Here is a 26,426-nt window from a genome sequence, read left to right on the forward strand (position 1 = left end):
AGAGAGTCAATCCCATATACTTGCCATATTAACTTTACAGAAGAAAAAAAAAATAGATGGGCGTGGCTTGATCAACCAGCTCCCACCTTTTTGCCCATTTTCGATAATCCGGGAGTGATGCGGTGACGCAATGCCAAGATGGAGACGGTACGCTCTGCCCACTTGAGCTTCAAAAACGCTCTTCAGAAAATTGCGGGTGACGTCAAGAACACTAAGTCAATGTTTTTATACAGTCTGTGCTCCTGATTCATAAATTCAATCACTTGCTGCCACTTTTAAGATAATGAGAACTGAGGAGACAATATGTTTAATTGAATTCATCTTAAAATTTACTTCAGTTTCTTAAAGCAAAATAGTATGCCTTATTAATGTATTTTGATTTTGAACATGTTTTTGGCAGGTTTTGTTAAATGTATCAATTTACTATTAGGCCTACTTATACTGTTAATAAGAATAGACATACTGATAACTACACGAGGGTGAGGGTGAAGACGGGCATCCAGAGCCAACTCTATTACAAATCAATTCAGAATTGTCTTATTTCTATCCCTTATTGACAAAGAGGCTATCAATCATCATAACTGACATAATCTGATTTTAGGTGCTTCAAATACATTTAAGCATTTCCTCAATTACCCTTTTTTTTACTAGGTACAGTCATCTTGTGACATTTTTTATGATCTTTGATAACATCTTGAAAAGGCTAACAGTTCATAAATACCCTCAGCAAAGCTGCCCTTCTCAAGGAACATTGTTTTAGCAGACAGAGTTATCATTGTTTAGTTATTAACCTGACATTTGATCATGAGAATGCCTCTACAATCTGTAGGACTAAGGTTTCCACTGTAGCGGAAAACCAAAAGCAAGCATTTAAAGTCTCATTAAAAATCACCTCCTAAAAAAGGTATTAAAAATGACACTAGCCAAAAATAAAAGTGTTAGACATTACAGAACCACATACACACTGAATTGTGAGTTATTTTAAAAAGTGCTTTTACTTAATATATTTTTGACATGTTACAGTGTTCAAATATAAAGCCACTGAATGCACTTCATGAATACAATTTACAAAGAAAGTACCGCTTTAAGCTCTCTTGGATGCCCAAATGACAAAATAATAAAAAAGACATTTTGCATAACAGTGAATAGTACATTATAGAAGTACTGGTCAGTAGTCTGTACCCACAACACTCTGTCCAACATATTGTCACATAAAAATGAAATGTAGTATTATTGCAGATAGAATGTATTTACAAAGTTTAATAAACAGACAGACATTATTTAAAAAGAGTTGGCCCTGAGAGAGAGTAAAATCCCTCAATTTGCTCAATTTTCTTTTTTTCTATATATCTATGTATATTTACATTCTACACCTCTACTCCATAATTTTGCTAACATATATAACATCTTTAAGTGTTTAAAAAATTATCAGAGAGAAAATAATTGTTTTGACAGTTATTCTGATAATTTGAAATAACACAAAGAAAGAATTCAGTTTGTTTCACTTACAAACTGTGCCAGATTTACATTGCACTGACTGAACCGTTTTGTTTTTTCACGGACAGTGATTTACATTCTTAAAAATAAAGGTGCCTGAAGAACCTTTTTATCTTAATAGTTCCATAAAGAACCTTTAACATCTAAAGATCTGTTTTACAAGAGGTTCTTTGTGGTGAAAGACAGTTCTTCAGATCATAAAAGGGTATGAAAGAGATGGTTCTTTGACTGAATGGTTCTTTGTGGAATCAGAAATGGTTCTTTAATGGGATCGCTGTGAAGAACCCTTTAAGCACCTTTATTTTTAAGAGTGTAGGTGTTTATATACCACTGTTCAGCCTTCAGCGACCACGAAATAACTCAACAAATGGTTTATAAGGACCTCTGCTGGCAAACACACCAAACTACAAAACAAGAGATCGTTTTAAAGTCACAACACAGCACAAATAAGATACATATACACAAAACATATACAAAAATAATCACGGAATATATTAGATTTTTAAGGACTAAAGAACATGTCTCAATTCTCTGGCCAGACATAGTTTAAATAAAAAAATTAAAAAATGAAAGACTGTAAAGTAATATAGATATGTTTCCTGAGAATTTGGATTATAGCTACATAAAATAATTTTGTCATATATACAAACATATTATTACAGTGTCCACAGTGCTATAAGAACCAGGACAGTTATAACCAGTTATAAGAACCAGGGCAGGCCCAGTTCCAATTCAATCCAGTAATAACATCCCTTTCAAAGTACCAAACCTTCATTGTAGATGACTCAGGTTTTGATTCATAACCTGATACAGAGGTTAGTTATAAGTCCATAAAATTGTCCACTGAAATGTATTAGGGTGTACCTCAGGCTAATCAACCAGTTATCCTCATCTCAGGAATATGAAGCGAACAACCCTCGCTGTGCATACAAATGATGCTCACAAATGTAATAAAAGAGCACTTTTGCCTTAAAGTTTATCCCAGCTTTTTTCCCAGTCGATATAGAGAGTTGTAACTACGTAGATGGACGTCTATTAGGCTGGAGTCTTAGGGTCAAACCGAGTCTCTGGGTTCAAGGCTGAGGTCCACTGAATGTGGCCACAGGAAGACAAAGCAGAGAGCAGAAGGTTGGCTGCAGAGGCTGCGTCTGCGATGAGAACACCCTTCCTTTCGTCCAATCAGTCGAACTATCGGGTTTATAACAAACGGACACCTCACATCTGCAAAGAGAAAAAAGTATTGGGTTGTTCATGTCATTGTTATAAATAATCAGCTGAGCTTACATCCTAATAGCAATGCACTGAAAAAAAAACGTCACCAGTTGTTGGCCACAAAACTATTTTTATAACAAATATTTTTTATGTCTCTATGACAACTCTATGATGGAATTAACAATTTTTTTTTGGGACAAACAGCGCTGAGTCACTTTCAGTCTCGTTTCCATTTTGCAGTAAAACATGAAGATGGAACGATTTTGTTCCTCTTTTTTGTTTGGCTAGCTTAATGCAATGAGTATTCCACATGTTAAAACACTAAATTAAATGAAGGACAACATACTTTTCTGAAAAAACTTATGTTCACAAAGTCTGCATTTATTTAATAAACAATATACTAAACACAGTAACAATGTGAAATATTCTATAAATCTAAAATAACATTTACTATTTAATATACTGACAGCCTTAAGTGTCAATGATCCTTCAGAAATCATTCCAGCAGGATTTGGTACTCAATGAATATTTCTTATCAAAGTTGAAAACAGTTCATAATATAAGTGGTATAAACTTTTCCAGCACTTTTGAATAGACTTTGGAATCGAAGTTCAAAAGAAACAGCATTTGTTTAAAAAAGTAAATAATGTGCTTTACCATGTTTGATCTGTCCCTTTTGATCAATGAAAGGCATTTTGCTTAATAAATATGCTACACATATGAAATAATGAATAAAACAAATATAATTAATAATTAGTTATACTGCATAGCAGTGGTGAACAGAGTACGCAAATGTATTTAGGTTAAAGTACACAAACTCAATGACATATTACATTTTACTGGAGTAAAAGTAGTTAATTATAATTTTGCAATTACATTTGTTGTTGTGGCTCATTTGGCAGAGCACGATTCCAATGTAATGGGCTCAGTTCTCATGAAACAAGTGAAACATGTCCTTTTTAGCCAAACATCAGCATTAAAAAGCCAACTGTACCTGGCCACGCTCTGTAAAATTTTCTTCTCATCTTGGTCCAGACAAACTGCAAAGGTGGTGTTGGAAGTTCCACTAACTTGAACCTTATCCACCTTTACCTGTGTGGTGGTCAGTTGCTGTAACACAAATGACAAAATCATCAAAATACTGCAACTTGAATCACCAAAACATCTTTCATATTCATAAACGTTTGAGCTTAATCTATGCAATTACAGTAGTATTGTTAATGTCTTTTAAATAGGTTATGCAAAAGGACCTAAGCATATTTCCATATGATATTCATGATTTTCACCGTTCTTCGTTTATCTCAAATATCTGTTAAACAAATTTGTAAACAACAATATATTTTCTTTTCAAATGGCAGCAAAACAAGATGAAGTACAGTCAGTGTGTGGTGTAACTGAACCAAACAGTAACCACTGACACTGTAAAAATGAAAGTAAGACAGACACCAAAAACACCAAGGTGTAAAAACATGAGCCATATCGTGTAAACTGGCACAGAAACAGGTAAATGAAAGCCAAAATGTTTGCTCTTGGTAAAAAATGTTGTTGTTTGTCGACTGCTACACACTGCTGCAGAAACCACATCAGAGTAACTGTAGGTGTTTGCGCCAAGTTAGTTTCGGGGCTGTTTAAACCACATCTCAGTTTTCTCCCGTACTTCCTTCCTGCTCACCTGATTGTAGCCTTTCCTTGATCTAGAGTTTTGTCTCTTTAGCACTTCTGTCATTGTCAAATGAAGGCACTCCATTTTCGAATCTAAAGAAAAAGAAAAGATAATAATATTTTGTAAATATCCCTTTGATCATATTAGGCCTACACATCGAAATGGCTCTTTATTGTTGAGAAGGTAGTTTTTTTTTTGTTCGAATATGTTCATGAAGTTAAGTTTGTGCAATGTAAAGTTGATTGTAATTTCAATGCCATTGTGTTATTTTTTTTACACTATTTATTACATTCATATGTAAACAATTGACAGTCCTAATCAACGTTTCATCAGAGTTCTGTCTATAATGAAATCACAGTTATTTTCTACCTAGTTCCTCAGGATTTCTGCACGCTTTTAGCAGGTTTATAGAGGTGCAGGACTTCTCTGCCCTTGTCTTCTGACTTCTGCCACTGATATGTATCTATGTAAAGACACAAAAAGAGAAGGGACGAATGAGAATTGCATGCCTGCACTAAAAAAAAATATATCCAAACACTGGAACAGTTGTCTTACTCGATTGTAAGTAACTTCAAGTGATAAAGGAACAGCCTCACGGTCGCCATCAATGCCAAATCTCTTACTTGCAGCACCTGAAAAACAAGAACAGATTTGAATTTAACTAGTGAGTCACCTTAACTACTGCAAAACACAAACAGAATTATATACACAAATACAGAACAGGATCTGAAAGGTTCCTTCTGCATTTTAAAAAAACGATTCATAAGCATTTTTTGTTAGTCTGAATTTAAAGCAGCTTCTGTCCATCCAAAATAATTTCTGAGAAGTGAAAACCTGCTAGTACAGAAACAAACTAAAAAGTTTCAGATACTTCTGCAGACAACAGCCATCTGCACAAGGATAACATGTATAGAAAAATAGACACGCTAAAGGCTCTTTAGCTCAACTTATTTCATGACTTATGTCAGCAATTCAATTATTACAGTACTTAGTCATGCGCCGCTTTGACCTCCATGCTGCAGATAGCATCAGGCAGGGGTGATTTTACAGGGTTTACAGTGAAACAGGACATGCACACAGTGAACAGTAAGAACATATTAAAAAAAGAAAATGATCCTGGTGATTACTTCGATAGTTTCACAGTGGAAAAAAAAATCCCTGATCTGACATGCTGGTGTTTGTTCACACTCACCCATGGCCTTGATGGCTCTTGTACCAGCTGTGTGTCCGAGCTCCAGAGAGTGAATAAACACTTCAGTCCGTCTCTCTCCTCCAGCTAGTGTCAACTACAACCAAGAGTAAGAATTAAACCTTTGTGACACCACTGGATTACATCATGGCAAGATACAAAACGATGCAGAAAAGATGAATCAAATACTGTAGTGTCAATAGTTGACACCAAACAACCTCTAAAAATGTATATAGATTCCACAGAGCACTAAAATAACTAATATACAGTATTTGTAGGAATATAGCCTGTCTTAAACCATTTTTACATTTAAACTAACAAATCTGAATTAAAAAAAAAAAAAAAAAAAAATCCATTGCACATTGAAGAAAGGTGCCCTGCATATTGCCTGACATGCTGTAAGACATAATAGTTTCATAACTCCAAAATCGATGTAACTTTTAAGGTACAGTTTTAAAGTCTATAACCGAAACTGCTACAGATTGAGGAAATAGCATGTTTTCACTTTTCATTATTCACCTCTGCTTGATAGAGCTGAATGAGGGCAGGGCGGGCGGCATGACGGCAGTAATAGAGCACCAGGTCAGCAAATATGGGTAAATGCTCCTCACCAGCACCCTCAGACGAGTCCGACTCAATCTTGGATGTTTGCTGTTATGGACAGAACATTTGTTGCGAATATATTTTTTATCAGCAATTTGAAAAGGTAATATATATATATATATATATATATATTTTTTTTTTTTTTTTTTTTTTTTGTGCATGGTGATAATCAAAACAATTCAAACACACTTTCACACACTTAAGTTCCTCATACGAGTGGTTTTATGGGATGTGGGTTTTTTTTTTTTTTGTGCGTGCATGCAGTGTCAAAAGCATGCACAAAAGATTTACTGTTGTTGAGAGTGTCACGCACTCTCTGTGTGAATGAGTCTGTGTGGATGTGAAAGAATCACCTGGCACACCACATTAACAGGAAGCTCCAGCAGGTTCAGAGTGTTCCGCTCATACCAGGGATCCAGCATTCCCAGAAGATTGGCTATGTCATTAGTGCTGTCCTCCACCCCATTCATAATGAGATCCTGCTGACAAATTAACACCCATATTTATGTTTCAAAACCTTACATCTATACGTATGGACTAACAGTCAGTGAAAACAAAATTACTTCAAAGTTTGTTTTATTTTATTTATTAGGATTTTTATTATTATTTGTTTATTTGAGACCTAAATTTATCTCAGATGGGAGTGAAAATCCACATGCATATGGCTGCTGAACTCATATAATCTAAATAATTTAAGAGATTTTAATTTTTTTTGGTCTAGTTGTATCCCAGCCTAGTAAAGTTAGTATCTAGCTAGCGACCAGCTGTGAAAAATTGCCCCAAACTCTACTAGAACCACCAAAAGAGACCAATCTATCCAGCTTAGCCAGGCGGGATACATAGATTAACCATCAGAGCTGTAGGTTGAAATCCAATTAAATAATGCGGCCAGTACACAACTAATGTTTTTGGGAGTGATAACCAAATTTAAATGTGAGTGACTGTGTTTCTAAGTGTGTACAGGATACAGGAACCACATTTAAAACTGTAATGATTGATGTAGTGATAACTTTAAACATGGTTTGTGGCTACAAGCAACCCAGCAAACACTGGTCCGAAGGCAACATCGGGTCCCTGGCCAAAAATAGTCGCGGTAGGATGGCATAAATATGTAACAGAACATTTCCTAAAAATGCATTAAGATACAATTGTACATGTCTATAGTTCTATGGGGTTGCATATATAATTGTTACTTTGACTTTTAGCTATGTGTAGTTCAATATATACCCTGTTGTGAATCAGTTGGGAGAGTACGTCACTATGGTGACGTCTTTTACGCGTGCATTTATAGTCCATTACTACCCTCTATGAAATTCTTGTGAAATATGCAAAAGCGGTGCTTACACCTTGGTTAATACTGCAATAATTAAAGTGCACCAAGTAGTTTTTGTAATTATCGTAATCATTTTCCTTATAGTGGTAGTTAATGGATTGTGAGTTATGCTTGGTTACAAACATTCTTCCAAATATCTTTGTGTTCAGCAGAACGTCCGTTCAACTTTCATTTTGGAACTATTTTTCAACAACGACGGGACGTGTCAGAGGGACGTCTTTTCAACGGTCATTAAACCTCCAAATGTTTGCTGGGAAGTAACATGAATGGCAGTTGAAGCAGTTTGTTGTTAGCTACTTTCGACCAAAATTTATATAAGTGAATTTAGTACTCGTATTAAATAAATGGCTCGTGAGAGCACTATTGTGGAGAAAGTTTAAAGGGGTCATATGATGCGATTTCAAGTTTTCTTTTGTCTTTGGGCTGTTCCAAGCTGTTTGTGCATATATGGGGTCTGTAAAGTTGCAAAACCTAAAGTCTCAAACCTAAATATATATTCTTTTTAAAAGTAAAGACTTGTCCATGCCTTCCTAAAATGCCTAATTTAAACTCGCCCCCACAAATCTATGTCACAGTGTTGGATGATTTGCAAAACATAGGCCAAACGTTTACGCAAAGAAACAGTCGAACAGTTGAGCTGCACAAATATATCCGCACCTGTACGATCGCTCCAGTCGATTCAGTCCAGTTTGGTACAAACTTTTCACATTTAACCTTTTTTGTAAATTAATTTGGTTATTGCTGTCATTTCAGTACAATTGTACAGAATGAGAATTGGCCCTTTAGAGAAGTGGAGCTTTGTGGAGCAGCCTGTTTGTACAAATGGATCAGATTTTTGTAGACAGTGATTCAGTCCTAAAGCTTAGATTTGAAAAATAAATTATGAACAAAACTTAAAGCCCAAAGGGTTCTCCAGTTTTGATGCGAAAACTAAGCATGTGTACAGGCGAAAGCATAATCTAAGTACTGTATACCCAATTCTCACGCGCAAAAACAGATAGACAACACTCGGATTTTGTCCAAAGGCTGCGCTATTTCTCTGCAACAGTTATGAATGAGAAAAAGAAAATAGACTTTGTAAACGAGAAGTTGTCAAGAAAATGCATTTTAAACTAAAGTTCTGGACATTTCTTAACCACTTACACATTTATTGGTGTTGCCACCTGATGGACTAATTTAAAAAGTGTACAGATTACGTGTAGTTTGCAAAATTTAGCTATGTGTGTATTTTTCTGGTGACGACACACCGTGAGTACATCACACGCACTATACACATACAATATAGTCAGAAACATAAGTATACTTTAGGCCCAAGGGACGTAATTTCACTCACAGTGCTAGAGGCGGCTGGTTTCAGTGGACTCACTGACAGCTGCAGAGAAGAACCAGAGTTCTTCATGGAGACGTTGGCTGGAGTTGTATCTCTCTTCACAGGCACAAAGAAAAACTTCATCCTGAAAGCTTTGGTCAGGTGTGGACAGTCTCTTTCTCTTTTTCTCAGGCTCCCGTAAGCACGGGCCAGTCTCCCTGCCACATGATCGGCCCCGAACACCACCACTCTGAGCACCGTGGGCCCTGGTGGGCCTTCTATATCATCGGTGCTCAGAATGGGTCTTCTCCTATAGCAAACATACTGCAGCTGTGACAGGGGGGGTGCTGGGAACCCGAACTCAGAGCTCCGCAGTTGCACTTGCTGTGGCAGAGAATTGGATCTCTTAGAGCGGACAGTTATCACTAATTCTTTAGACTCAGGGCTGCCCAGGCTTTTAGCTCGACACAGAGAGCTGCTGCGAGGTTTGAAGAGTCGTGAGAGGCGCTTGGAAAGTCGAGCACCAGTTTTGGACTTAGGCACAGATGCCGTGCTCAGACAGTCCTCTTCTGCGTCCTCACAAAAATCACTGTCAGTGCCTGAAGCTTGAGAGGAGTATGAGAGTGTGGAGCGTGGAGAGTATTCAGAGGAAGCGACTGAGAGAGTGGAGAACATGGAGTCTTTGGAGGCCGTGGAAAGGGAGGAGACAGTAGAGAAGGTTGAGGCCCTATTGTCCGTGCAACTGTTTGATACAAAACCTTCCTCCAAGTCCTCATATTCATCATCTTCCACATCAACATTGTCAACATCATCCTCCTCCTCCATGCCCTCGGATGTTTGAGATAAGGTCAATTCAGGCTCTATGTCTAGAAGGTCGTTTAGAACATCTAGCGAAAAAACAAGACGGAAAACCGTGACTCAGAGGGTTATTATTAGCTGGGGTATTAACTTTCAACTCATGAAACCCCCTAATGACATTTTAAACTAAATCAAAGTGACTGGAAATCAATCTTCGAATGTTTATAATTCCAAAACAGCCAAACAAATGTTTGAATAAGCCCATGGCAGAAAAAAATGGGACTGGCTTCGATTCAGTGTCCTACCAAAATTATCCTTGTCCCAATGGAAGGTGTAGCACTTGGCTGCTGGAAGGCCGAGCGTCTGAAGAACCCCTAGTGACACAAACACAACAAAGTTTTTCTCATTAATCACTAGCCCACTCCAAACCCAACACACCACTGTTTCCCAAGCGGAAAAATCATGCCATCAGCTTTATTGCTTCACGTTGGCCATCCATCTTGGTTAAGTTTCTAGGAGTTGGTGCCAGGTAATATGTACTACTGCTGCCCAGACAAATAGTGTAGTATGTCACCAAGCAACAACCATGAACCCCTATAGGATGCAGACCACCAATTCAGATGGCCAAATGTATGTGGACACCCAAATATTTCAAAGTCACTGGCTTCAATAGGAAGTTTGCAGCTATAATAACTTTTACTCTTCTTGGAAACATGTCTAGGGGATTTGATCCCATTCAATCAACAGAATATAAGTGAGGTCAGGTGATAGAGCCTGGTTTATACCTGAGGTTCCAATTTATCTCAAAGGAGGTCAATGGACTTGGGTTTTGAGCAGGCCAGGCAAGTACTTCCCCAAAAGACTCAGTAAATTGTTTCAATATGGACTTTGCTTTGTGAACAGGACCAATTCTATTAAAATGTTTGTTGAAATTTTGGCTGCAGTAGTCTTTAAATAAAAGTTGTCCACATACTTCAGCCATATAGTCTGTAATACTGCACATTACTTGTGCCTATGTAGTAACATTCTTTTTCATATTATTGTTTGCTTGTGAACAGTAATTGATTAAATAGTAGTAATAAATTTTACTATACTCAAACTAATTTTTTAAAGGATTTTATTTAAGATTATGATAATTGGATTGGTTGGTTGAGAACCACTGATTGAGAAAGTAAAAAAAAATATATATTTTTTTATATATATACATTTTTCATAATACTATTTTTTTTTTTTAAATGGTATTAGGTTGGACACAAGCCTAGTAACAATTCAATGCATATTTCGCTGCCTTTTTAGGGTTTGTGAGGTGGGCTATAAGCAAAAAGTGAGACTGTACCATCTGAAGTCTTGCCATTGGAGGCTGGTATGCCAAGTTTTTCTCGCAGCGCCTCCAGACCAGCCCTCACATGTTCTCGAGCTTTAGCTATATCCGTCATGGCCGCTGCAGACTCTAGAAGGTCACTCACTGAGGACAGGTTCTTTGCCAACTCATCATCACTCAGGCACTAAAAAGGAACCAACTTAGTCATGTACTGTAACCTCTTTGGTTGTTGCAAGTCACTCAGAGTCAGAATTCAATGAATCCTTAGCTGTAATTCAAATGAAGTTACCCTTTATTTTAACTTCCAAGTAATCTCACAAAATTATAATAAATTTTTACCATATGCAAGAAAAACTATTATAACAAGCTATCTTCATTACACCCACTCAATCCATCTATTTCTTCCCCATTAGCCACCCACCAACCCACATATGAGTAATTTATCACCCCCTCCCCCCATTCAGATGACACGCTTCCTGACGCCCACAAAGTGATATGCCCACACATTCACACATACTCAGTTACAGTCTGACGCACCTACACTTTGCATCTACTTAAGTTGAGCACATTAAAACAGGAAACATTATTTTGTGTGCCATGGAACAGTGCGGTGTACCTGTAGAGCACCGCTGATGGTCTGTAGTGGGTACTTAGTTCCAAGCACTGCCTGGTAGCTGTGTTTAATGAGTGTAATGCTGCTCTCTCTCTGCGAGACCTCTGCTCCACTGAGCTGCTCCGCCACAGACAGGAACTCAGCAGGCACCTCAGCCGGATTCATCAACAACACCGTACTGCAACAGAGAACACATGCGAAAATGTCACTGTAGTATAGCAGAAACAGATAAAACACATCGATTTCGTCCACAGAAGTCGTTTGCATTTGTTATTTTCTAGTATATGCGCTTTATTCCTATATTCCATTTATTCAATGTATTCGATATAATGGGGCAGATGTTTATCCAGGACAGATTGTAGGGAGCGCTGTAATAAATTGAAATGACCAGCCATGAAAAAGACAAAAATAAAATTAGTACTGTGGTAATAACGTAGTATTATTTACACCAAGGATTCAAACTCCAGTCCTTTAGGGCCAGTGTCATGCAGACTTTAGTAGCATCTGCTATTTGCAAGTCATTTTGCAAGATCTCTGATTTACACTACCATTTAATAAAATGCTCACCAAAAAGATCGTTTTAATCATTTTAGATTTTAATATATGTGACCCTGGACCACAAAAACAGTCAAAAACAAGTCGCATGGGTATATTTGTAGCAATAGTCAAAAATACATTGCATGGGTCAAAATTATTTATGTTTCTTTTATGTCAAGGTCATGTTCCATCAAGATATTTTGTAAATTTCCTACCATAAATACTGTAAATAATAAGCATTGCTAAGAACTTAAAGGGTTAGTTCACCCAAAAATTCTGTCATTAATTACTCACCCTCATGTCATTCCAAACCTGTAAGACCTTTGTTCATTATCGGAACGCAAATTAAGATATTTTTGATAATTCCGCTCTCTGACCCTCCAGTAGACTGCAAGCGTCCTTACATGATCACCGTCCAGAAACGTAGAAAGGAGATCAGTAATATAATCCATTTGACATCAGGGCTCAACCGTAATTTTATGAGGATAATTTTTGTGCGCAAAAAAACAACAACTATTCAACAATTCTAAATGACTCTTCTAGCCCCATTTTGGAGAGTATCCACTGAACGCAAACAGTGTATGCTGTTCTGTGTCAGCTGCACCACACAGATACCTCGTTTTCGTTGAAATCCGCGTGGCACAGCTGAAGCAGAACAGCATACGCTGTTGTTGTTTTTTTTTGCACACAAAAAGTATTCTCATTGCTTCATAAAATTACAGTTGAACCCCTGATGTCACATGGATTATTTAACCTCCTTGCTATGTTTATGGACATTGATCGTGTAAGGACCCTTGCTGTCTATGGGAGGGTCTGAGAGCTCTCAGATTACATATAAAAAAAAATCTTAATCTGTGTTCTGAAAAAAATTACCCTTATGACAGGTTTTGTGGTCCAGGGACACATATTTTATCAAAAATATATTTATACTTATATTATTAAAATTTAATTCATGTGATGGCAAAGCTGAATTTAGAATTACTCACACGGTTCTTCAGAAATCATTCTATTATTGGTGCTCAAGAAACATTTCTTATTATTTCATATTAATTTGAATATGAATTCATTTTGACCAATTGGGTAAAATTGACAAAGAAATCCTTATAGCTCAAACATTAAAATGTCTTAATTAAACACTGGGCTAAATATTGTATTATTATTATTATTATTTGTCATACAAAATTACACACAGATAAGCAATCTTATAAGACAAATTCTGAATATCCAAGAACCGACACAGGAAGCGAGAGGTGAAGACTGCAACCACAAAGGGCTGAGCAATAACTGACACAACAGGATTTCCTCCTGCTTCTGTGGAAACACACTCACATGATCTTAGAGCGCTGACTGGAGGTGGCAAGGCCTTGTTCCTCTCCTACAAGCCTGTGGTACAAAATCCCTGATACAAGCAGATGCACACAAGAACATCATTTCATCAGATTTCAACATTATGTAACAAAACATCTTACTGAATGCACTGACGTTAGAGTGTAAGTTAAGTAATCTTTAAGGTACTACTAGTGCTCGATTAAACAAGTTTAGCACTTATTTTGAAAAACAGCTGAAATGCTTCCTGAAACCACTAGGAAATAGTATGTAACTGCCCTCTTCTACTAGTCTGAATTAGTAGATTGGTTAACATTAATAAGGTGTTAAGTTACATGATGGTGACTGATAAAAGTTTATCTTGTGTTTATTGATTTGAATGTGCTACCTGGAGCTCTAAGCTCTTGATGTAAAGTGGAGAGCAGGTTACGACACACACTACAGTAGGGTTCAGGCCATGCTAGGAAGCCATGAAACACTTCACAAGCTTCTTTCAGAATCTCTCCATCAGATGGGCAAAGAGGCATCTACAAAGAGAAAACAGGCATGTGCGCGATTTCTTTAATTCTGCTTCTAGGTAAATGAGATAAGGTGGGTTCAAAACGTCTAATAGTAAAACTGCTTTTCATTTTTCTAACAATACTAAATGACTCTTTTCACATTTAAATGCATATCTCAAAATGTATATGAATTTCATAACAATTACTGTAAAACAAAGCTTAGGTGTAAATATTTCTTCGTCATTTTACATAAGGTTTCTTTGTTTTAAATTTTTCTAAATCCTAAAGCTTTGTTTATTTCCAGGCTTCAATAAATAACAAAAATTAAGATGATAACTTCACACATTTAAATATCACTATTTATTTTTAAATTTCATATACAAGCAGTGAAATTGCTGAAAGATTAACCAAATTACTTAATATGCTTAATATGCTTTTTCTTTCATTATAATACCAGGATAGTTGCAATAGAAAAAGAAAAAGAATAGAAAAGAATACAAAATAAAATGAATAAAATAAAAATAGAAAAAGCAAAAATGAAAACATTTATAAAAACAATAAAACATTGTATTTAAGCCACTGTATGCATGGCTTGCTTTTTAATCAATTATTTAAATGGAGACAAAAAAATGAGGAGTTGTGTCACTGACTGATATTTGCATGAATTATTTGTGTGAATTAACACCGAGAAGCATTTAATATTTGCTAACAGGTGCACTACAATGGCAAATCCTGTTTCCCTGTCTTCAACATTAGCCCTGAATCCTAACAAGTAAAATTACAAAAAACCTGCAAACAAATTCCAGAAGTAAAATAAGACAAACATTCCTTCGTTTCTGATTATCTAAGCTCTGGTAAATTTGTTCTTGAATAGCACTCAATATATCACTTTTTACATATTCACATAACCCTTGACACTTTACCTCCAGGAGAGTGGACTCAAACATGAGAGCCAAGGGGGCCACAAGCTCATAATGACACTCCTGCTGAACCTACAACAGCACAGAAAGATACACAGCATATATCACTTACAGACCAACTTACATTGTGTTCTTGATCACATAAAAAAAAAAAAAAAGTTTTAATTTACTTATGACAAAAGAAAATATCTTAACATAGATTAGACACAATCTTATCTGTAATTGCCTGCAGAGCCCACAAGGGGGCATGGTGAACTCAACACAGAGGATATTGATCAGAAACGTGACTGAAAGTATCACTTCTACTCTGCGGGTGTAGTATTCGGTTTGGATAGGGGTGCGTCTACGTGCATACATACCTCTCTGGCTTTTCTGAGAATTTGATGCAGCAGAATGACAAAATGTTCTGGGTCCCTCTTAACCAGCTCTTCTAGACTCCAGCGGTTCATACACCAGCCAGCTGCACAAACATGCATAAATACACACGCATGAAAAACCCTAATTGTGAAACTGGGACAAATGTGCGTGCTTTATACCTCAAAAGAACATGATATCTAGTAAACAAGTCCCCCACGGTATGCATGAAACCACTGCACAACCCGAATAACACCAAATGAGTCAAGTACACATAAAGGGCAGGAATGAATCTGAATACACATCAGACATGATAGTGCCGGTTAATTACACTATAGTGTGAGTTTTACCCTAAAATCCCTGCTGTGTAGATGGCAAAGGGTCCCCTGCTCTAAACTGTTATGTCTTGGTAAGAATACTGAGAAGAACACACTGTGGTGTGCAATTCGAGAACAGCACCGTTAACAGATCATATTGGTTACATGACAGAAATGTGTGTAACCTCAAAACTTGATATTTAAGGCAGCTGCAGCTTTCCTACTTAACGTCTGCAGTAGTTGATGATTGCATGAAGGACATCTTAACTTCCTGCACAAATGAAGGTGTCAAATAATACATTTCCTAAAGAACACTATCTGAAAACAACATCTTCTCTCTGAATCGTTCAACAGTGTCACACTCTTTACACAAACAACATTATGGTGTTCATCAGTGTGTGATCTTTTGTTTGTCGGTTCCCTGGTTCATAAAAACAACTAAATCGAATATACAAATAATCAAGATTCTATATAGGACCTTTCCATAGTAAATCAATAAGGCCTGATTCAACTTTATCAATACTACAGTATCTCAAAGCTACACATCATGTTATCTTTAAGCAAATTCAATTTTCAAATGGCTTTTTTTATTAAAAAGGTGATTTGCAGTCTAAAATTAAATGCAGATGTGGGTGCTGATTTAGATATATCCCCAATGAGCTGGCATTTACACCCACTCAGTCACCAAATTACAGTATATGGGCCTATGACAAATTTATGGTATCACATTCACGATAAAAATAAAATAAAGCCTAGTTAAAACCATGCCAAATTCATGTGTATGTACTGTTTGTATTCATGTTGGTTTCATATATTTTTGAAAAACTTTCAAAAAAAGTTTAATTTTTGGCTTTAAATATCTTTTAACCATCAAGTAAAATCACAAAAAGTTCCATTTATATGATATTTTAAGAGACTCTGACCTTGCAACAGTCATGAGGGTTTGCATCGATCCTTTTCTAATAATATTTCCTGTGCGTGTTATTCGTTGATTGTACAAAAAAATTTTAATAGCCTAATGTCTTTTTTTCTTCCATTATAGTATCAGCATAACATTGTTTTTACTCTATGCTTTCTAATTCTACTCAAATTTTAATAAAAATGTAAAACACTCATCATAGAAGAAGTGTATTTAAGTCACTGTATGTATATATTGATTTAACATATTTTTGAAAAAATTAATAGATAAAAAAAGAGCGTTCTATCATGTATTATGTGTATTATGCATATGTAATTCTTTATGTAAATTAAGCCCATTTCAGTGGCAAATCACTTCTAATTCCCTGTCTGCAACATAAGGTCAAGTGAAAACCAATGACAAAGGAAAAACACACAAACTGTACAAAACAGAAGCAAAAAAATTGAAATGGAAAAACAGTGACGCCAAAAAAAAAAAAAAGTGACCCATCGGCAGCAGAGGGTCACTGGGATGGCCTTACCACTCCAGGATTGTGACAGGCATTCTGATGGCCGGAGTCCATCCAGGCATCTCTCCAAAGCGTGCTGGATCCGGTCCTCTGTGCACGAGGTGTGCTGCATCTTGACTGTGACTGCAAAACAAAATAAGAACTAAAGTCATATAAAGACATTTGAGTTTTTAAAACAGTGAAAAAAAGGATGCTATACATACTGCCTCCTTCATCTGTTCAGTAAATACAATACTAACAAGCATTACACAACTGTATGCTTATATTTAAATAGGAGAAATACAATTATATCAGTCAAAAAAAAAAAAAAAAAAAAGTGTATATATTTATGTAACCATGCAGGGTTTCGCTTGGGTTATATGGAATAACATATTTGGTGTATCCTGAATGAAGTAGCACAGCAGCATGTGTCAATAAAATTCCAGATAATGTTATCTACAACTCAAACACATGCTCGACTCCCTTCAGGGAAGTAAACATACAGCATCCTTTGCATGTTTGTAAATAATAATGAGGTTTAGGAAAATGTTCTATCTGGTGTCAGAGAATTTCAAGAGAACTATCTGGTTTAGGGATTATTAAGGAGATGCCACGTTATGTTCTTCCTACTGATAACATTTGAAGTTCGTCATATTTACTGTTAGAAGTATGGAATCTGCCATCTAGCAATACACAACACCACATACTGTAGTATGTTGTTGGGGGAGAAAATCAAAAACAAAAACAGGAATAATAATCAACGTTGACCTCAGTGATAATGGAACAAACCTCATAAATGGACACTGTATCTAGCCTATGGGACCTTCATGAGAAATAGAACTTATTAAGAAAAGTTAAGTCCTTAAATTAAAACAAGGCTAAGATAAAGAATTCTTCTTCCAACAGACTAATTCCCCTAAATGCAAAAAAAATAAAACATTTCTCCCAATGAGTCACTTTCCAATCTAAGTTTAAAATGCACAAACTTGACTAAATGTTTCACGTTTGGCTGACATGAGCAGTTTTGTGAAAGCTGCAGCTGTGAAAGAGATATAGATAGAATCAATAAAACCCTTCACCCTTTTTAGGTGCCGTTCGCACAAAACGCATTTTTTGGCATTCCAATGCGACGCTTTTCCATTGTTTTTCAGTATAAAAAAATATTTTGACATGGCATCTCGTGTCTTTTGCAGCGTTATCAACGCGTCGCTTTTTGGTCATTCCACTTCCGTGCCTCTCCAGTTTTAAAGCAAAAAATAATAATAAAAAATTAACCTGAATGCAATGAAAGTGTGGCTCACATTAGGCAGTGTTTTGTAGTTTAGTGTGATTCTCAAAACCGTGAAGCAAACATTCAGAGATATTAAATCATTAAATCCAAAGTAAATTTAAATTAAAAGTCATTCAATCCTAAAATCAGTTCCCCAATATTATAGATGATAAACTAAAGTAAAGCTTTTTGCTTCACGTACCTTCTTGTAATCACTTATCAAGGCATAAAACTCATCTCTCACCAAACATCACGGTGCATTGAGCGCGCGGCCCACTGAGCGTCATGCGTCATAAAGCGGATTTGCATAATTGAGAAGTGCACCGCGTAGTTATCTGTTGCTTGTGAAACACACTATTTTACTGGGGAATTTATAGGTCTAAGTACATTTCATTATTCAGCTAAAAACGAAAACGAGTCTATTTCAGATAAATGGTTCTAATATACCATCTTAATTCACTGTGTTTGATTTATTTGGCGGTTAGAAAGTGCGGATGATTTGTGATGATTTCAATTAACCTTTTATATACATTAAACTATAATAATACTATAGTATAAAATTTTTATATAATACTTTAAATGTAAGGTTTAATAACTCCATATGCACATTGTGATAAAACTGATAATTAGATATGGTCAGATGATCACATAGGGTATTATTTCTACAATAAAAAAAGAGAGAGGCATAACAGTGTTTAAAATAGATTAAGCTTATTTCCTATGATGACAGGGGCTTTTTCTGATCTAATAAAACACACAAGATGTTCTTGTTAGTTTTGTCGTGGTAAGATCCTAAATTCAATCATTATGCAACACCAATCCAAAAATTATTGTTATTATTTTCTGTTTAATTTCACTGTGGTCACAAAGGGGAAATTTGCTGATGTTAAATCATGAGCATATACAAAACCCACATGTTGGTCTCTCAGTCATTAAACAAGTTAAACTTGAGAAAACTCGAACTGCCAAGTACAGCAAGTTACCAGGATGAAAAATAAAACCTAAAGCAGTTATAATAATGGCATCACGTCTACAGTAAGACTGTTAATGACTTTTCTTTTTCAGGCACAAAAATAGTCCTGCAAGCAAGGTCGTCCTTAATGACCTTACAGAGCTCTATTGTAGCCTTGCCAGTTTGCCTGGAAGGAACTAATTCATCACTGAACTTATGATTGCTGTTTCCATTATAAAGGCAAACAAAAAGCTGGTTTATATCACAAAATTGGCACAACATTGTTTCCATTTGTCTGCTATTTCTTTGACTAAGCTAATTTCATAGAAAGTGGCACCTGGTGGCAACAGGTGCCAGGTGCAAATTAAATTACCACCCAGAAGTGAATGTTAAATTTTTTTTTTCATTCTTTCTAAATTAATTGTTGTAAATCCTTTACATTTTTACACTGTTTTAGTTCATTCTGCGGCTACTGGGAAAATATGCTTAGAATCCCTGATTAAAAACCAATCAGTGGTCTTTTTAGTGGTATAATACTGGATTAAATTGGCATAAACAAAGTGACCAGCAGCTGTCAGTCAGTCAGTCAGTCAGATGCTTCTAGCCTTTTGTTCATTTTGCAACTTCTGAAAATGTGGAAGTGACCTTGTTGACACGTAAAAGGATGTGTTCACATCCTCTTATATGAGAGGATGATTTAATCTGGGCAACACAAACACAATCCCAGAAAACTTCCTATGTGAAGCAAAGACGCATTTGAGATGCACAGACTGAACCAGGGCCTTTTCAATGCATTATTCTGAGTCACCAATGCTGTATTAGAAATTTCAATCCCATTTTTTTACTCTAAGAATAAATAATAGCATTACTTTACTGAATAAAACAATTCAATATAGAGTATAAAACTTCAGATCTCAAGAAAGATGAAACAGGGACTGTACAAACACTGCACACTAAATTCCATATCTAAGATCAGACTTCAGCTATAAAATCTAACAGTGATGCGATACTCCCTTTATCTCAGTTGATTCACATTCCCACTGTGACCCAGTATGAAGGTTCATCTCAGCTCCTTCTCCTGATCATATTTCCAACAGCCCTGTACAGGAAGGTTGCTCCCGAGCTTTGCCAAGGAAACAGGTGTTTCTCTATTGTTATGGTGCGATCGGCCACAATGATAGACTCCCACACCGTGAGGGGGTCGACGCTCATTGTGTGGAGGCCCTGACTGATGGGGACCGATATCCCCTCTGATCCTTCTCCTGTGAACCCAGACTCTTCTCATCCACATCTCTCCCTCCCATAACAATAAGGCCAAACTCCCCCTGCCATGATCGTTTTAGGAAATAACAGCAGTCGAACAATGGTGACAACATTCAACGTAAGTGCTTCCTTTTTATATGTTGCCGCAGACACGGTGGCCCAGTTAATCAGATACAGGAGGATGCAGGGAATCTATCACAGAGCAATATTTACCAGAACCAAAATGCAGATTTTCTCCCATCTAGGCGGAAATGAGGAACTCTATTCTTTCTTTTTAGACTCTATTGGTACCTGTGGGAACTTTACACTCACCTCAGTTTCAGCTTATGTTGTGTAAACCAAACTAAAGCATTGTGGGTCATATAAAACAAGGAAACAAGAAAATCTGTTAAGCATGCAAGCATAGACAATTATGCATGACCAGGAATTAAGGACTTTGAATGGCTTGTTTATTAGTGGTCTTAATTTGAAACATAAAACCATTTTTTAGAATAAAATCTATATCGCCCTTCCTCAGATTTTGCCCTGGAGGTCCAATGCGCTGGAAAGTTTAGCTCCAACCCTGGTCAAAGTCACCTGGCTGTGATTTTCTAATGATCCCAAAGACATTGATTGACATTGATTAGCATGCTCAGGACGTGTTTGATTAGGGTTAGAGCTAAACTCTGCAGGAAAGTGGATCTCGATGTCCAGATTTGAGGATCCCTGGTTCTATACAGAATATATTGTTTAGTTTTTGCTGCTTTGCACTATTTTGCCCCTTCATAGTTACATATTTTACATAGAATCATTTGTATATATAATTTTTATTGTACAGAAAGAAAACCAAATTACGGTTTTACTCTGAACAGCCATTTATTCTGGCTATTCTGTTTATTAAGTGAAAGTATGGATATCCCCATATTGTGTCATTTACAAGTGTCCACGTAAAGATGTAATACTGTATATATTTTTAATGTCTGCAATATTTCTATTTCGAATACAGTCTGTTTTAACACAGTTTATGAGTTCATTTTATCATAAATAACTGATATGATGCTGCCAAAAACAAAGTCAAGCTATTTTTTCTATACTGTATTTATCATATGAATAAGTGTGTCATGGGAATCTAAATATGTAGAATAAATAAACCATGTTCTATTTTTGGAAAGAAACTCAGTTAGTGCATGCCAGGTGTGATGACCTCACAGGTAAAAAAACTTGGGAATCTAAATTTGTTAGAAAAGATAAGAACCCAGCTGTCACACAAACAGGAAGAGGTTTAACACAAAATAACTTTAGTGTGTCTTCCATGTCAGACACAACCAACGCCTATGTCTGATTACAAGGGAAGCCACTTTCACTCCAAATTATGACTCAAAAATAACATATTCTGTACTTAGAGGAGCTGGCTGACAAAAACATGTATGATGACAGCCATTTAAACTAACACAAGCCAAGTAAGAGTTATATATGTATATATGTGTTGCACCTGAATATGACTTTTGGGAATCTAATATATTGAAATACATTATTATAACTTTTCTACAGTCTAAGCACAAATATGTTTTGTCAAGTGACATTTTATAGGCTGACCACAGTGTTTAAAAGTAATGATACATTCACTGATGACCGTCACCACTGAAACTTTCATCCAGTTTCATTTCCAGTCTCTAGTTGCGTTATCTTCCACCAGATTCAACTGGAATCCAAACTTAGCCAATGATCTGTCATTAAGTGAGGATCCTGTTATTTCACAAGCAAATACATCTTAAAGTTGCATCAATTGTGTGGTGTTGCATGCTTACTTACTTATTGATTAATTGATTGTGTATTGCATTGTATTATACTGAGATATTTACAAGTATGCAACATCTATTTACCTTTCTGCTAAAATGAACAATCACATGGTTTTAACTGAACTGTAACATCATTTGACATTCCTCTCTCTTAAGTTGCTGATAGACAAGCACATGAATGCTAAAAGAATTAAACTTCCCTAAGTATGTATTATTAGATTTTTTTTGTCAGATGCTTTTTGTGTATGAAAAGGAGAAGTTTCTCAGTACTTTAAAGCTGTTCTGTCACACTTGCTCCTGTCAACTATACACTGAAGGCCAGTTCTTGCAATTAACTTGAGTTTCTATGAACTTGTTAACTATTGCAAGCTATGGTGGAAATGAAAACAAATATATCATTTGAATATTATAGACAGTATAAAAAAGAAAACTAATTTGCAAGTCAAATGTAAAATTAATCTCCACATATTTGCACTTAATGACTCATACTCAATCCTTACTTGGAAATATGTGTCCACTGCATCAAATATTATGAATTTGCAGTGCATCGGCCTATTACTGGACCAAAGCATAGAAGGGGCACCAGCTGTATTTGTGGGACTGCCTGGATTTTACAACCAAGCAGTAAGAATCTGCAGACTTGATAATGTTTATTTGTATATATACGTATTAAGAAAAATAATTTCTGTCATGCTATATTAACACCCATTCATTATCTTAACGGATCTTCTGCGAGAACTAGAGTGCCTGCTATAAGTCTGCTGCTCGACCGAGATAAGATCTCCGTTTTTACATCTGACCGTTCACCACAGACCAAGTCTATGTGAATGTCTTGCAGTCACATCTTTTGAAAGACTGCTCTTAAACAGTCTTAAGTTTCATTACAGCTCACTGTATAACATTCTAACTCATTTAAGTAATAAAACCATGTATGATAACAGAAGAGAACAGCAACGCTGTCAACTAACATAACTGAGCATATGACATGATTGCATTATTGTATTGCATGCTGGTAGATAAATATCATTCAACAGATTACTGATTTAGAAAAGCTGTCCTGCATGCCCCACTGCACAAAGTCAGTGAATAGTAAAGTCTCCACCTGACATCCTCAGCCTTTAACATCATCCATCGTAAAACAACATTTCAGAGGTCATGGAGCATTGGGAGACTTCACGTGTAAATATTTGACATAGAGGAAGCAAAACGTTTCTGATTCTGGCTAAATCATGGACTTGGTTGAATTCACCTGCACATCGTGTCCACAGACTTGGCCTTGTAATTCTGAGTTGTATTCCTTTCCTAGGCTATGAGCTGAGAATAAAATGATCATGATATTGGATTGCACCACAGGCAACACTTACCTGGAGTTCTTATCCTCTTCCCATGATTTCTTTGCCTTTTATCAATGTGCAGGCTGAGACGGAACTGATGTCCTTGCAGTGTAATCCAGCACTTAAGATGAAAAGAGGTGGAAATGTAACCACATCCTTCAGCATCAGGTTATATCAGCCCACTGAAAAACGGCAGCAACAATAGGAGCAGTTATATCAGCACGCCTGCCGTGCTGTAGTGCAACTAAACAGGAACTCAGAGAGAGAAGGTGCAGAAGAACTCAAAGAGGAAGGCATGGGCTACATGTGTTTATGAGTGGGAGGAGGTTTGACGCAGGCTTTGTTCTTTGACTGACGTCTTAGTTTTATTAATGCTATGGATGGCAAACTGCCATGAGTGGCAAGCTATTCTTAGAAATAACAGCTTTTTGACATTTACTGATCAGTAATGTTGAGATATTTCAAATGTTCTCAAACATAAGAGCACCAAGATTCCATTATGAAATACAAAATAATTGATAGGCTAATTTTATAAGTTGAAAAAACTGTAACAAAGGTTTTTGTTAGGTACACACCGTTTATTTTGTGGTTTGATATTGTTTTAAGACATTCGAATAATTAAATGACATGTTTTTATCAGGCTTCTTAGTCTAACTGCAGACTCAGCTGCTATACTCAGCATATGATCAACTCTTAACTTCCCCAGAGGTCAAAATTTGCATTTTTTACGCTAGGAGTGTCTCTCTGTCTGTGTCTCTTCCTTTCTAAAAACTCACACATAGCTATATTAGTCAGCTTAAATGAAATGCCACCTTCACAATGAGTGGAACTCACTGAATGGTTTGTGACTGCTCTTAAAAAGGAACTTATCTGCTAACGCTTCCAGTCAGAGGAATCAGGACAGCGCAGGGCAGGAAGCTTACAATATGTAATGATAAATCCACAGCAGCAAAAAATATGACAGGTGTTTCAGCTAATAGGCGACATGCTGGCGTTGAGCTTGGTTTAGAGGAAATGAAATACTGCCATCTAGTGGTTCAACTGCGTTGCAGAACAACAAACGAAACGACATGATTTCAGTCGGTTAGTGTTGTGTGAATAATATTCAACAATGAGGCAAAGAGGGTAACATGTAAAACTTACCAGTAAACTATCAAAACCATTAACATAATTTGAATATGCCTTTTGAGCTTGAACTTACTCAAATATCTAAATAGCCTACAGAAAAGACTGTATTCGTTAGGAAACAAAATAAATAGTATGCTTCTATGTATCCCATATAAAATCACTTAAGGCCTGTTTGTAATAATATATCACTTGGTTTTATTTACATTTATTCACAAAATCTGTATAGCTACATTCACATAGATAATCTATTCAGCCAGACTTCAGCTGAAACGCGTTCTGACACCCATGCCATTTGCGCATGCGTCTTTCATCACCTTGTTCAGTTAATCTCTCTCGAATCACCCAATGTACAGTACATTCAGGCAATGCTTTACTTAGTCGCTAATGTAGGCTAGATTCCCAGTGAATTTGAATGACCATTTGATTAATTGATTTATCATTGTAGGCCTAGAGCTGAACATTGTTATTTTTAAAACGTTTGGAGGCCCAGTTGTTATAGGTGAGAAAACGCTTTATTTAGGACATGTGTGTGTGTGTGTGTGTGTGTGTGTGTGTGTGTGTACACAAACACACACACACACACACACACAAACACACACACTCTCTCTCTCTCTCTCTCTCTCTCTCTCTCTCTCTCTCTCTCTCGTGGTCTGTCTCTCTATTTATAGGGCACGCCATAGTATATATTAAAAAAAAAAGTAACCACGCTGATACTATTTTGATAGAGCATGAGTTATCTAGCGCCAAATATCGCTCTTTTATTGTATTTTTATTTATTTATTTATTTAGTAGGTTAAACGAAAGATAGTACGTGTGCTTTACACTGAAAAAAACTAGCCATGAGTTACAAATACAAATAGATTATTGCACAATGTTTTATAGCTTTACATATATTTTGAGAAATTATATATATATATATATATATATATATATATATATATATATATATATATATATATATATATAGCCTATATGTTATAAATGTATAATATAAAATGCATGCTTTGTAAAAACCAGTGCTTTTGTAGGAACTATAACAATACTTTACTGAGCTACACTTTAAGATAAACTTGAACCCAGGAGTTTATTATTTATTCAAACTTCCCTTTGTGGTGTCACAATTCCTATAAACACTGAGTAGATGTATTATTATTGAAAATAATATTTATTTATATTCATAAATACAGTGGGCCTAAATATGCAAAAGACCTTGGGGCTGTTGTTGTCTTTATTAATACAGTAGGAGGATTATTAATTTGATAACTAATAAGTATTCATAAAAATAAGCCTGTTAGTCCAGCACCTAGGCTAAACCAAACTAAAATAAGTCAAGTTTAACTTTGGATGCTAGGCTGTAGATAAAATAATGAGGTAAGCTACCAACCGCAAATAACTCATTAATAAAAAAAAAGTTACTTTTCTAGAACACAATAACCAAATTGGCCTAATAAAATTATTAATTCTCATTCTGTGCACGTCTGGCTGAAAGACGTGCTATGTCTATTGTTGTAGTACTCGATTTAGCCTACGTTGTTGCTAAAAATAGCATTTTTTTCTCTCTAAAGTTTTTCTACCCTTTATTTTATAAATGAAACATATATTACGCGACAATTAGTCTACAGAGCGAAGATAGCGTACATATGTTTTACTAATTTTCAAATTGCGCTTCTATTAGCCTATATTCTGTTCAATCCCCATCTGCTGGTTTTATTGATAATCTACCAGTGGATGTCGTTGTTCTCTCGAGTGTCACTGCTGGAGATGAATGAGCTCAAAGCCCTGCGTAAAGACGCGTCCGGCTTT

The 26,426-nt window shown here is 36.1% G+C and overlaps 1 protein-coding gene across 3 annotated transcripts; it reads right to left on the bottom strand.

Annotated features, from left to right (window-relative positions):
- Positions 1 to 972: 972 nt before the first annotated feature.
- Positions 973 to 23,769, bottom strand: pik3r5 (phosphoinositide-3-kinase, regulatory subunit 5). Of its 3 annotated transcripts, none has more exons than XM_026262995.1 (18): positions 23,526 to 23,769; positions 16,932 to 17,042; positions 15,181 to 15,281; positions 14,825 to 14,893; positions 13,790 to 13,928; positions 13,405 to 13,474; positions 11,542 to 11,716; positions 10,941 to 11,109; positions 9,910 to 9,978; positions 8,831 to 9,693; positions 6,518 to 6,643; positions 6,081 to 6,212; positions 5,565 to 5,658; positions 4,928 to 5,004; positions 4,742 to 4,835; positions 4,382 to 4,464; positions 3,704 to 3,819; positions 973 to 2,718 (listed from the first exon to the last, which is right to left on the bottom strand). In XM_026262995.1, the coding sequence occupies exons 2-18, from the start codon at positions 17,029 to 17,031 to the stop codon at positions 2,571 to 2,573; spliced, it is 2,625 nt and encodes an 874-aa protein (XP_026118780.1). In that variant the 5' UTR covers positions 17,032 to 17,042; positions 23,526 to 23,769; the 3' UTR covers positions 973 to 2,570. The 3 variants fall into 3 exon arrangements, with proteins under 3 accessions (XP_026118780.1, XP_026118778.1, XP_026118779.1); XM_026262993.1 differs by having other exon boundaries at positions 6,518 to 6,646; XM_026262994.1 differs by lacking the exon at positions 23,526 to 23,769 and adding an exon at positions 18,371 to 18,665 and having other exon boundaries at positions 6,518 to 6,646.
- Between the last annotated feature and the right edge of the window lie 2,657 nt (positions 23,770 to 26,426).

This window comes from Carassius auratus, chromosome 6, assembly GCF_003368295.1.
Source record: "Carassius auratus strain Wakin chromosome 6, ASM336829v1, whole genome shotgun sequence".
In the NCBI taxonomy this organism is placed as follows: Eukaryota; Metazoa; Chordata; class Actinopteri; order Cypriniformes; family Cyprinidae; genus Carassius; species Carassius auratus.

Excerpts from the sequence above, each read along its gene's own strand:
- pik3r5 (XM_026262993.1), bottom strand. The coding sequence starts at position 17,031 with ATGCAGCACACCTCGTGCACAGAGGACCGGATCCAGCACGCTTTGGAG. Across the intron at positions 3,820-4,381 it reads CAAGGAAAGGCTACAATCAG|CAACTGACCACCACACAGGT; the intron begins GTGAGCAGGAAG and ends TTTGTGTTACAG. Across the intron at positions 2,719-3,703 it reads ATTTTACAGAGCGTGGCCAG|ATGTGAGGTGTCCGTTTGTT; the intron begins GTACAGTTGGCT and ends TTCTCTTTGCAG.